At 43.3% G+C, this 13371-nt stretch overlaps 1 protein-coding gene across 1 annotated transcript in view; it reads right to left on the reverse strand.

Moving 5' to 3' along the window:
* Window positions 1-471: 471 nt before the first annotated feature.
* The window catches only part of ARG1 (arginase 1), a 176650-nt gene continuing 163750 nt past the window's right edge, over window positions 472-13371 (reverse strand). Inside the window, exon 8 of the mRNA XM_078648859.1 lies at window positions 472-966. Coding sequence (XP_078504985.1) covers window positions 815-966 — 152 coding nt within the window. The 3' untranslated portion in view covers window positions 472-814. The remainder of the gene's footprint in view (window positions 967-13371) is intronic.

Genomic DNA, 13371 nt, shown 5'->3' on the forward strand with positions numbered 1-13371 from the left:
GATATCTCAACCACGAGAGTTGAGAAATCCGCATTCAGACTCGAGAGCTCTGGTAAATGGGCATTTCAAGGTGTGGTTTGCCTTGGATGTTTGGGAATGACCACATTATAGACATTTGTCTGCATTTCAAAGTTCCAACCTGACTCTTACCCACCCTGGCAATGGTTGGAGATTTACTCCAGCCTAGGATAGGTGTCGCTCCCCTTTCAGGACAGGGAGGGGAGCAGACTACGTCCACATTTGGAAGAGTACTGGGGAAGGGCTTTCTTCACATAGTAAAAGCCACCTACATGTATACTTAAATCTCTTGGTGAAGATTTGCAATTGTTTTTGCGAATCAGAATCTTTATTTTTATATTTAACAGATAGGCTATAGATCGCGTAAGAGTGACATTACAACCAACTATGATATGGTCATTCTACAGCCCATTCAAGTGCACACGATTGATGAAATTACAATTCATAGATCAGTAAAGAGTAAGCAGCAATCTCCATATGATTACTGAAAGTTTAATAAAAGCTCTTTTAGAAACATAAGATCTCAGAGCATGTTTTAGTTTCTGCAAAAAACACGACTGGGCAGTTTAAAATATTGCTAGTGAGATGGCCTTTGGAAAAATAACATCAAAATACTCATTTGTAGTAAGCGCACAACTTGACATGTTTCAGTGGTGCAAATGCTGCGAAATACAATATATGAATAAAAAAGCAATCCTTATGAAAGATATGGCAATTTCCATCAAATGAAAAACAGCTCTTGCATCTTCAAATACAGGAATTTTAAGCACTGAGGCAGATTTATTTTGTGGTGGAGTTATGGGCAGGCTAGGGGTGGGGAGCCTTCACGTGCTTTACCAAAGCAAGATAAGGTCATAGCGACAGCAGTTTCCACAGTTGTAGTGATTTCTTTTTCTGTCTGTCCCTGGGATGGATTAACTTCCATTATATCCACCGCTGAAAGCAGGCCTGAAAAGAAAGAAACAGAATCTTTTAAGAAACAGCAGTAAGTGGGACAATGCAACTTGCTGCTTGCTGTAATGACTGTGATGTCTCGGGAGCAAGGCCGAGGCGTGGCCAGAGTATATAAATAAAGGGGGAAAAGACCGCTCAGTGTCTTTCCCTGTACCAGTGTATTTTTGAGTGTGGTGTCTGTTATTTAATTAGTATGCGGCGTGGTAAACCCCTGATGCTGCAGTCGTCACATTTGCTTCGTGTTGGAGATCATTTTCACCCTGGCCTATGTTGTATTCAACATATGTTACCTTCCCCAAGACCAGCCTGCGTTAGGTAGCGAAATGTAATACTGATAAATAAGACACTAAACGTAATGGTATGAAAAAGTTCTTCGTGTTTTATTCAGGACCACTGGCAAAACGTGAACGTGCAACTGCAGTGTTTTCTGCAAAGAATGAATTTGCAGAGCATGCTACCGATAGAGCTAGATTTCATCAAGATTAAGCATTGCTCTGTTTTGTGTGTTCAGACAGACTGCATTTAAAATGGCACACACATTTTGGTGCAAGTGAAAACACATGGCACATGAAACATGAAATGAGGCCTAGTCAAATGCTTTTTAAAAGTGGCACTTTTAGTGCATGCAAAGTGAAAGACATGAAATGAGGCCTGGTCAAAATGCTTTCAGTCTGAAATGCTTTCATTCATTTAATTTACAGAATGTTTTTTTTACTTTTAAAGTAGCACATAATTGTGCAGAATTAACGTGATTTTATAGCGAAGAAAACTTGTGATTTCAGTTTCCTCTTTAGCTTTGAAGATAAAATGGAATATGTATTCTCACCTGCCAGCTCATTTTTCTTGTAATCTACACCCCATCTCAAGAGACTTTGGCTTAGTTGCATATTTAGACAATACATATTCAGTTCATAACACATCTTCCTTATAATATGTATTAATTAATCAACCATGCACCAACACTACAGGTGGGGCAAATGCATTTTGCATGAAAAGCTATTTAAAACATTAGAGCATGTACTAACTGTTTGCGCTTTGAAAATTTGCACTAGAGCATGTTTATGCTATGTTGTACATTGCACATTTTGCAATGTTGTGCACAAATAATAGAAAAGCTGCTTTAAACTAATAGCTTTTGCTATGTAATAACTAATACAGGGTACTAGTATGGGGGAGGTATACATAATGGGTTTAATTTCATAATTTAATATTCTTTTGTGTTTGTTTTGTTTTTGGGCCCAAAATAAAAAGGTAGCCTAAGAATCCAGCATGGCTGAGAATTGTTAGCAGAGTGCTGAAGGAAAGACGCATGCGCAGAAAATTGTGTCAGCTGCATGAACTACCAAGTGCCTCAAGTGAAGACACATGGGTCAAGGCCACAATAAACTGTACACTCGTATCATCGTGCCAATGTACCAGTGTTTGTGGGAGAGTGCCATCCCTGCGTGCGATGTGAAAAGCGAGAAGGAAATGGACTGATACATTTTTCCACCTAAATATTGCAATATTTGTATAATTATTGATGGTGAAACATATGACTGTATTAAGCCTTAACGCTTCCTTTGTTAAAACTGGTATGAGTTGGATTTGCAATGAGAACAGGATGATGAGACCCTCATGTCACCTATGTTAACCACTCACAGGGCAAGTTTCTACTGAAACTGCAAAATTATTAGTATAGTCAGCCAAGAATTAGAGTATAAATAATGACCCCTAGGAGAGATGAAAGGAGGGAGCAGATCTGACCAGACATCATATGGGTTAGGTACGTGAACGTAGTGAGTTCAGACTGGGAGGAGATTGCGTCTGAGGAGAGATAGAGGGAGGAGGGGGCAGAGAAGCATGGACTAGCCTTGCACGTCATATTTTTGGCAAGGCAGATCACATTCCTCTGTGGTCTTGTGAAGGGAGGGCTGCCTCTCTGTGTGAAACACAGAGACACATATTAACAGACCAGGGCAGAGAGAGCAGCTGATGGAACAGGTTTAGATTTAGATGCTAAAACTCTAAGTTTATGCTTTGACTAACTAATTAGTTTTGAAAAGATTTATTCGTCTCATGCATTTATTTCTCTTTATGGGAGATTTTTGCCAATTATTAATTATTGATTAGCCATGCAAAACTCACTCTTGAATTATATTTTCCTGAACTCTTTAAATAATTTTGACTGACATTTGATGCTTTATTACCTTCTTTTATGGAATGCCTTGTACTCAATTTGTAATATGTTCTGTATTAATTCTATGTTTCCTATTTTCAATTCTGTAACCTGATTGATATTTGACTAATGAATAAAGGGTCAGAGAACCTTAACTTTTAACTAGAATATAAAACCCTTTAAAAATATTCGCAACTCTATTATTGGCTTAAATATTAATTCGCATTTTGATTTTCCATGTTTATGTAAAGCCTCCTGAAGGTGATACATGGTGCAAAGGTCCATCATATTTAAAGCAGTAAACTAGAGGTAAATGATGTTTTCCAATGAGAAATTACTGTGAAATTACCGCTGGATCACTACATAGCCAATCAAATTTAAACTACCCAAAAAGTGTTTGTAGCTCATTTGGATCCAGAAAAACTGTAATCACCCCACAAGGGGTGCAATGCCCATTCAGACACCTCACTCAAGGTATCTGGCTTCTTTCAACTGTTGATTGCTGCAATGAGATATTTTAAAGAGGTCACAGTGTTACATAAGAAGTGCAATTTGATGGACTGGGGGAACGGGCTTTTCTGCAGCAGGAAATTAAACGTTACATGCCTAAATGAAATTTATGTGGAGGTAGAATGCTTCCTTCTTTGTCATTTAAGTTTTCATTTTACTGTTAACACAAAATTGCCTTCCTTCTGCATAAGTACGTCCACGTAAATTGGGCTTCCAACGCCTTATGAGTTAAACTGGTTTTGCACAATATACAATTTGAATGAAGCAACTGTTTGTTATTTCAAATGAAAACTAAGGATTACATAAATGAATTTTACTGTGCTGTGAAAATTGGACTTTTCATGCTCACGCAACTTTCAATTATAAATTATTTTATGATAAATGCTAAACAAGCTTAAATTATGCAACAATGGGACATTACCAGCCTGTGCCATGATTTTCATCAAATTGATGGGTACCAACAAGTTTTCAATAGTAAAACAGACAAACAATGGTCCGATTGGAAAAAGCAACAAGAGGCATAGAAAAATGAATATATCAAAATATCTCTGACCACTATATGGAAAAACAGAAAAATAGTCTCGTAGATTCAAGCCACAGTTACGAGGTTAGGGAAGCAGACAAGATTTTAAAACCAGAAGATTAAGACACATACACATAATTGCATTTCTGAAAGCTTAGTTACATATAAGTCAGTCTCAAACAACATTCTTATTTGCACATTATATCGAAAACTCTTAGATCCACAAATGGATAAAGTGATAAAGGTGAGTGATCAGAGAGGGTGCTCGTGTGGACAAGGAGTGAAACAAGCATTGGCATTGCCAATAGGTCCTGCCTTTGGGACCGTCTGAGCGTTTAGGTATGCAGCAAATTATCCTATGTATTGTGTTGCTAGGAATTGATTAGCTGTACAATAGCTATATATTGTATTATGTAGTCTAATTTATGACGAAATGCTTGCCTCTTCCGCATGCTTTTTATTGCTGCGTGAAATACTCCCTTTTGTAGCAGGGATCCTGTTCTCCTACAGAACTGTGCATAGAGACTTGGAACCTTAGTAAGTTAGGGTGTGCCAAAACTCACCTTAGTACCCAAAATCCCCTTACCAGACTAGCTACAGTGTCTTATTGGTCATTACAAACTCCCAATATTTAGACAAACCAGAACATGGACTTGGATTACCTCAGGTAACGTGGAACACATGAACACTCTTTCGTTATACAATAATTTCAAACCAAAACAAGGAGTAAATGAGGACACGTGCATATTTGAAATGTTTATTCACTAATGCAGGGTTCTCAAACGTAGTATCTTAGATAATACCAACAAACATATTATAAGAAGCAAAATAATCAGCATAGCTACTAGTCCATAAAATACACAAGGTGACAACATACTAAAATGTTGAAATGAATCGTGTTTAACAACACCTGATTCTCACCTTCCCTAACTAGCATATTATATTATATTATATCATACTAGCAGCCCGTCCCGACGTTGTCCGGGAGCAATCATGGCTCAGGGCCCCCGCCCGCCCTGACGTTGTGTAACCTGCTCACGTCACTCCTCATGTCACTTTTTCCTGCTGTAATGCCCCGTTTAGTACCTGCCCACGGGACACATTATTAGGACTTGTTGACTGTTCTCCGCAGAGGGGTGACCCGGGTGCTCTGCGTGGCGCACAGGCTGTGTCCACTACCTTTTTATATTTTTAATCCCCTCTATTTTCATTGTGTTGAACGTTACCCATCCACCTGCCAGTGATTAACATAACAGAACAGATTGTCTACGTGTGCTTTCTCTTTCTTTCTTTATACATTCTTTGCGTTTTTTTTTATAAATGCTCTTTTTATTGAGCCTCCTTTGTCTCCTTAATGGAAAAGTGCAGGTAGTTAGCGTCACAGAGTACCTGCTTGCCCCTCAGAAGTTCCTGTACTGTCCCGTCACTTCCCCCGACAACTAATTGATTCAATTTCAAAGGAAATGCCTTTTCTGAACAGCAGACACGCTTTATATTCACTGTGCTCATGGGCCTGATAGCAGTGCTCTGCGTGTTTCACAATTCCATGTTATCAGCACCTTACGCTCTCATCCGAGAAGAACACGGCAGCTGCTCCACTCTGGCGCACACCTGACTATTCGACATGATTTTCAGCGGTAAGAAGCAATCCATGGCTGCCACAGGTGCTATACAAACAGCCTCTACCTTAACATAAAACAGCATATCAAAACAATGCAGAGATGGCATGCTTGTACCTTCCCAGCACTGGTGGCGATGTCCGTACGGCTGCAGCGGGGGGCTGAAAAGATGGCAGTGGTTGCCATGGGGAAGAAAGCGTAAGAGCTTGCAGTGTTTGCAGCCTTAAAAACCCCGGTGCGGGCCCTTTAATAGGAGAGCAAGTGCAGCTCCTCCGATAGGCCCCGGTACCAGCTCTCACTAAATTATTAGAGCCATACATTACAGTGAATATTCAATCTCTGCAGCCCCTCACTGTCTGCCCGCCGATCTTCACCGCCTGTCCGCCAGTCATGTCCTCTGCTCCCCTGATCTCCGCCGCTCCTCGTCACTGCTCCTCCCCGCGCTGATCTCCGCCGCTCCTCCCCACGCTGTTCTCCGCCGCTCCTGTACGCCGCTCCTTGCGTGTACGCCGCTCCTGATGTCAGCAAGCACGTCGCGGCTGGTGCTACTTTGAAGGGACTACATTTTTTTTAACTTATGTTTTTTAATAACGTATTTATTTTTAATTTATATAGCCTATGTCCATCTGCACACCCTTTTGATTACAACGATGTATCGAATGTGTGGATTGGCGCTGCCGTTCCCAAGTTTACCCGCCTCAAAGCCGCAAAGTTCTTCCTTTATAATAGTAGTATAGATCTAAGAAGGTCTCATTGGGTTTTAGCAGAGCGGCCCCATACCTCAAGATCCTAGTGGTAAGGGATCACAACATCTTCCACCAGCTCTCTGCATGCGAAGCACCATCAAGTGTGTGTGGGTGCGCTGCGTGAAGTAATATAAAACGAGCCTAAAGCCAGAATTTGGCTGCGCATGTATGTATGTTATGTCTAGGAAGGTGCGAAGATCAGACCTCACAACAACCACTGTGTCGAGTTATCCTTGAAGGCTTCAGCACTCAGTGTACAGACACAGTTCACTAAGCAAAGCTGATATCAGAGTAAAAACATATTATTCTCGTGTGAATCCAAAGCGCTCTATTAGGCTCAAAGCTATAACAATAGTTTATGTGTTGTGTGCAAAAGCAGCAGACAGGAAGAAATGGTGTTTAATCTTCTACTAAGCTCATGCTAACTTAACACAGCATATGGGTAATGCGTATCAATATGACACTTTCACATTTGCATGCATGTAAACTGTCAAAGTATGTGGATGCCGGGGGTATGAGCAGAGTAACCACCTATCCCGCTTAGGGCAAATGATTAAAGTATATAAAAAGTGATGGATAGAATACTTAAATGAATCTCATTCACTGGTAATTATTAGGGTTGAATCCCAATCCATTGTTCATTTGCACACCATGCCACCTCAGGTTGGACTCAGCTATTGGCAAATCAGTCTTTTTCCTGCTCCATAGGAGCAGTCCAGCCTAAACTTCGAAGACGGGTCTTGCTTGAACCAGACCCACTTTGAGGCATACCCGCTTTTGTATACTTTTGTATGTTGCCCTAAGTGAGGCGGTTATGCCCAGACATGGCTCCCGTGAACACTGTCACAGGAACCAAACTATACCTGGCTGGTGAGCCCATCACAAGGGCAAACCCTGTCCTGGGTTGCTTACTAGATCTAATTGAGTAACAGTGCTGATAAAAAAACAGGGTTGGTTAAGAGGAAGTGGAGTTATGCACTAAATGTTGAAGGTAAAACCATTTCATGAATAAGTCAAATAAGAAAGCTCAGCAGACCACTGAAAGAGGTGTGAAAGATGAAGGCTCTGCAGGCGATAAAAGAATAGTGAAGTCATCAGCGTCGAGTGATGAAACTGCAATTCATATTGCATGAGCATGTGTTTGTATTTATATAGCGCACTTCTACCCAGAGGTCTCGTAGCGCTGTATTCATACCGCTGTGGAACCATTCCTGGCTTTCCTGTGAGATGTCCACTCCTGGGGACCCCCAAGGTGAAGCCAGGCATTCAAGTGCTGCTGGGGCCATTGTGGAGATTAAGCAAGCTATTGCCCAGAGTCACAGAGTGGGACCCATGATTAGACGAGGCACCGAGGTGAGAATTATCAGGTCCGGGGAGATTGAGTCCAAGAGCCGCCGAGGCGGGAATTGAACCCTGGTCCCGGGCCAGACCTCTGCATCAGGGTCTTCCGCTCTAACCATTGAGCCACACTTCTCCACTCCAGCATCAGCCCTTAGAGCAACCTTACATTACAAGACATAACGGTTTACCTGAAAAGCAGGACCCGAGATATGAGTATTACACGATTTAATCAACATGTACATATTTTTTGAAAATGTTTTCACTGAGGTTTCTCAGAATACGATAAACCAAGAAACTAGTTAGTAAGATGCCGATGTACAAGAGGACTACTAACACTGCTTTATTAAGCGAAGCTGGGATGATAAAAAGCTGCCTGTATGTTGGTTTGGAATCTGTCCACAAACAGCCTTGTATTCTAAATTGTGTGAATTCAAACTATACTAAAAAAAATTAGTGAGCAACCTCACATTTTGTTGTGTAAATTTGATTCACAGGGTGAATGTTTACACTTAAGCCCATGTTTTGCACATCTGAAAAGTTTCTGCTAAATTCAGCAATCACAAGTTCTAACTAAAATCGCTGGTTAGGTTTAGACAGTGGCATTTACCACTAGAGAGAAAGTCATGGCATGCAGGCATGACGTTTTTGATGACAATTAGAAAGGTAGTAAATTGTGAGAGATGTGCTGTGTAAATAAACAGACTCCAGCCAGCGGTCTAGTGGACAATCGTAGGTAATTAACTTTCACTAACCAATAACACAGATTTTTGAGCCACAGCTGTAACAGCGCAGTAAAGGTAGAATAAAAGAGGATTAAAAAGTCACATTCCATCACGATGGGTGTTTCAAAGTGTGTCAACTGTAGTATGACACATGCCTCAGCTTTTTCCCCCTCATACTTAACCAGCATCTGCAAATTAACTGGACTCCCACAATGGGGATTTTAGAGCGATTACTGTGTTTTTTTCCCTAGTTGGCTAAATAAACCCGAGTTCAGCACCGAAAACGTAATCCTTTTACTATTCTGCCTTCCACAGCAACTACCCCGTTTACGACTGTACTATACATGTGTTTGATTGACTCTTAAAGAGCGAATCAGGCAGCTTTGATTTTCTGAATGATTTTAGAGCACAACCCTCATCGGTCTGTATTGTGCTTTTTTTGTCCGATTGACTGGAGGTAGGTCTTTTATATACCACTCAAATATTGTCCCAGATAGTATTTTTAAATCTCCAAGACACGTTTTCAATGTTTTCATGAGCCCACAATACCATTTCCGCCGGCTTGAAATACAATATGAAAACCCCCGCTAGAGTGGAAACAAGTTTTTAAAGGGAAAGAGGAGCGTTCCAGTATCCTATTTCTTAAGACAGTAATGTAAATAGGTTCTTGCAATACGTTCTCCATTTGAAATGTGTTTCTATTCCTTTCTCAGTTTAAGAGAACATGCCATGCAGCTACTCGTGTCTGCTTGAAGTAGAAGAAATGTAAGGCCATATGTTTGAGAGACAACACGTAAGCGGGGATAACATTCTATTCACACTGTATGATGCCCACTCACCATGGAAGCTACAGTTTCTCAGAATCAAGAACAAAGGGGTACCAGGCCGTTCCTAGGTAAGTGCGTGTTAGGTCAGTGACAGGTTATAGATGCAGTAGGACACCGGAGGAACCTACAGAGGGGCATCCATTTTGTTGGATGTATTGGCTCACACACCCTTGCGGGTGTCATGCTTCATCATCGGCAATGCTCCTCGTTGGGTCGGCGGTGCAATACCCAACGGGCAACACCTCAAAGAGGGGCTCTTTGGCGGAGATCTTTTTCCAACTGCCGTATGGGTGAAGTGCAGGTGTGGGGCCAGGTTATTGTAGATGTGGGAGTGATTAAAATGAAGTTAAGGGTGCCAGGATCAAGTTTATTCTAGACGTCCCTTGGCTCCAATTAAAATTGGATAAGGACTAGAGGTGTAGGGAAGTAAAGTGCCCTAGTGCAAGACTATCCTAGTTTGTCACTGGGTCGACATGTTTCCGCCGACCCAACGAGGAGCATTGCCGATGATGAAGCATGACACCCGCAAGGGTGTGTGAGGCCAATACATCCAACAAAATGGATGCCCCTCTGTAGGTTCCTCCGGTATCCTACTGCATCTATAACCTGTCACTGACCTAACACGCACTTACCAAGGAACGGCCTGGTACCCCTTTGTTCTTGATACTACTGGCGAACACCAGGGCCGGACCTTCCACTCCCATTTGAGAGTGGTGATTTTGCCAATCCTTGCACTAAGGGAGAACCCCCTTGTGCTCTCCTTGTTCCCCCCCCCCTTGTTGTACACACAGTTTCTCAGAAACCATTACACTGAAAGCCTAGTTTGCCGTGCATCATTCAGGCCTCGCAGTATTAACAGCAGGGGAGGTCGGATGCGGGACTGATCTCCACAGCGCTCTGTCAGTGAACGGTCTTCCCTTGCACCCGATGCAGCAACGACACTGGATACGAGTATCACTAGCTGGGCTTGTTATATTTCACTCCATCTCCCTTCCTCTTCATCCCAGATCCAGAGCTGTCTGCTGCAAGATGCTCTTGTTCGGAGGAAGCAGGCTGTAACAGGCACTGTAATCGCCTTCAGATAGAATGCACCCGATCAGCTTCTCGGGCTCTTCTTGTAATGCCTTGACAAAGAGCAGTAAGGTACGACAGCAGTGCCGCTTCAGGATGTGAATTGTTCTTAATGCATGCATTGAGCTGAAGAGCCACATATCTTAGGTTTATGCTTCAAAGTCTTTTAAATAGCAAGAGTGATTATGTTAATTCGTTAAAATACAACACAGAGATGACACACTGTGTGTGAAACTAAACGTGCTTCTGTTACTAAAAGAAAACCAGCGTACACCATAAAAATAAAAGTGCAGCGCGAAAGTGAAAGTGACGAGCTGTGTTAATTTGTGACTTGATCCAGGAATGCAGCTGGCACACTGCGCGCCGCTGCTTGCTCCCGAGACCCAAACCCCATGGGAGGGAACGTTTACAGAAAAGGCAGGACATGCACCCGTCTTTGGCCATTTGCATGCTTTCATTATTGAAAGCCACACACAAAGGCCAATGGAATGTGTGGGAGTTAATTGACCCATATGGAGAAGTCTCGGGGAGGTTTGGAGTGCTCACAAGAAGCCTCCCATAGGCAGCGCATGCGCGTTGCGCTAGGCTCAACCTGAAAAGGAAAAGAAAAAGGGGGGTCCTTTAGACCTTTTCACAAATCATATTATTGTACATGGAAACCTGTCCGGTATACAATTTCTAATAACATATATCGCATCCAGAAGTGGCCCAGTTTTTAAGTTACTATTGCCACTCTGCACAGATATCCAGGCTTAATGAAAGAACGTCGACGTTTTGACCTGACACCTGGGGAGGGAAAGGGGCCCCTGAATGCCTCAAGCACAGGTCTTCATCAGGACTAGGAAGGTGAAAGAGCGACCTGGATGCCAAAGTCATTCAACTGAGAAAATAGACCAGGATAATTCTGTAGGAAAGTAGGATCTTCTTCTTATGATTACCCCCACTTTTTGCTTGATGTTACACTGTTTTTGACTAGTCTGACTGGGATCCTGCTAATCAGGACCCCAGTCTATCTGCTTTCTCCTATAAAAGTGTCATACATGTACTTTGGTACACTCCAGATTGGATACTTGGGTATCCTTATCAGTCCCTAGTATATGGTACACATGTACCCAGGGCATAGGTACCCCAGAGGCCTCCCATGGGCTGAAGCATGTAGTATGCCATTCATGAGAGGCCATGCAAAATGGAACTACAGTCTGCTACTGCAACCTGTGTAAGATGCTGCATCCACCACTTACGTTAGACATAGGTTCACTATATCTATAGGTCACTACACTTCAAACTTATGTCACCCTTATAGCAGGCCATAACAATTCTGAAGGTAGGGTGCTGGGTTTTACATGAGAGTGTGCCCCTGCATGAGCAGGACCCTTCTGCAGCCTTCAGAGACTATTCTCCCAGGGTGTTTGTGACTCAGCCGGACATATAGGTAGAGGTGCATTATAACCTCGCGTAAATGCTAACTCAAAAACGGCTGCATAGAAACATATTGTGTTTGGTATCAAACACCTTGGAATCATACCTCCATACTGGTAACCGGTGTGGGAGATATGATTCCACCCTTCTGAAGTGAGCTTCGTGGAGTCACTGGTCTGTCCGGTGCCAGACTTCTCGACCCAGTCAGCACAAAATGTAGGCTGCCAACCAGAGACACATTTCTGCCCTCCTGCTGCTGAGCCAAGCTCAAGCAGAGGAAGGAAGCACAATAGGCATCCTGTCACAGGGAGGTGTGACCACCTCCCAGATAGGATTTAGTGTTTTGGGACTGGGAGGGTGCACTCTGAGAGTGCCTGAAAGTCTGCACCTGGGGCATATTTGTTGTCTCTGTGCATAGTCTAGCTCAAACCAGTTCTGGGAGCCATTGGTTCCTGCTCTGGCGTGAAACTGGACAAAGGACACAGGAGAAACCTCCCCTCTGTCCTGACCCTCCCCTAGGAGCGTCCCCCAAATCTGGCCAACCCTCTCCCGTGGTTACAAAAGGGCTTACTTGACTGTAGCTCTCTAGATTTTATGTGGACAAAATTCTACAAGAAGAAACAACTGACCTTCAACCGTCTGGACACTGGATTTCGGTGGACTTCGACTGCACCCCACTTAGTCTCCCTCTCTGCCCAAAGCTTTGTCTGTGTTCTTGCTCCATTACAGGTTCTGTGCAGGACCTGTGGTGCACCAAGGACAGCTGAAGAATCTTCCTTGGGGTGAAGGAGTCACTCCCCTGCATTCGCAGACACCTCAATGCAACTGACCAGTCTGCTGCTCCCGAGCTCCTGCGGACTATGTAGACTCCAGCAACACAGGAGGTGGGTTTTGAAGGTCCCTGAGGTTGATCTGCCCTCAAGTTTGAGGCTAGTATCCCTTGTGGGGACTGCATAATCCGAACCCCTGTGAACCACGTTTATTTGCAAGTGCATATGCTTGTTGTCGATTTCCAAGCTTGTGCATTGGACTCTGTGTAGTCCTGACCCTGAGCAGCATTTCCACCAAAGAACTCCGGCGTTCTCGCACCGATTGCTCTGTGGGCTGGTACTTTGTGATCTTGCTCGAGGTCCCCTCGCGACTCCTGGTCATTTGGCCTGTGGGTCCTCCTGAGGTTCATCTTGAATTCTGTGGGGATTTCCTGGTTGCTCTAGACATGCCCTTACTCTGCATTGCTTGGTGAGTCCCCTGGACCTTTTTGGTCCACACCGTAACCTGTTTGACCTTCCTGTTTGGGTTGCTTTTGCCAAGGCTTGTTGGTGCTCCAGCCAGACACCAACCCCTCAGCACTCGACATCCTTTGTGGTACTGCTTGCATCTGTCTCCTGGTCATCATCGACATCTCCCGGTCCGCGTGGCTGCAGAGTCAAGCATCCCTCTTTCGCACCCGAAGCACCCGACAT

Source organism: Lissotriton helveticus, chromosome 6, assembly GCF_964261635.1.
Source record: "Lissotriton helveticus chromosome 6, aLisHel1.1, whole genome shotgun sequence".
Taxonomy (NCBI): Eukaryota; Metazoa; Chordata; class Amphibia; order Caudata; family Salamandridae; genus Lissotriton; species Lissotriton helveticus.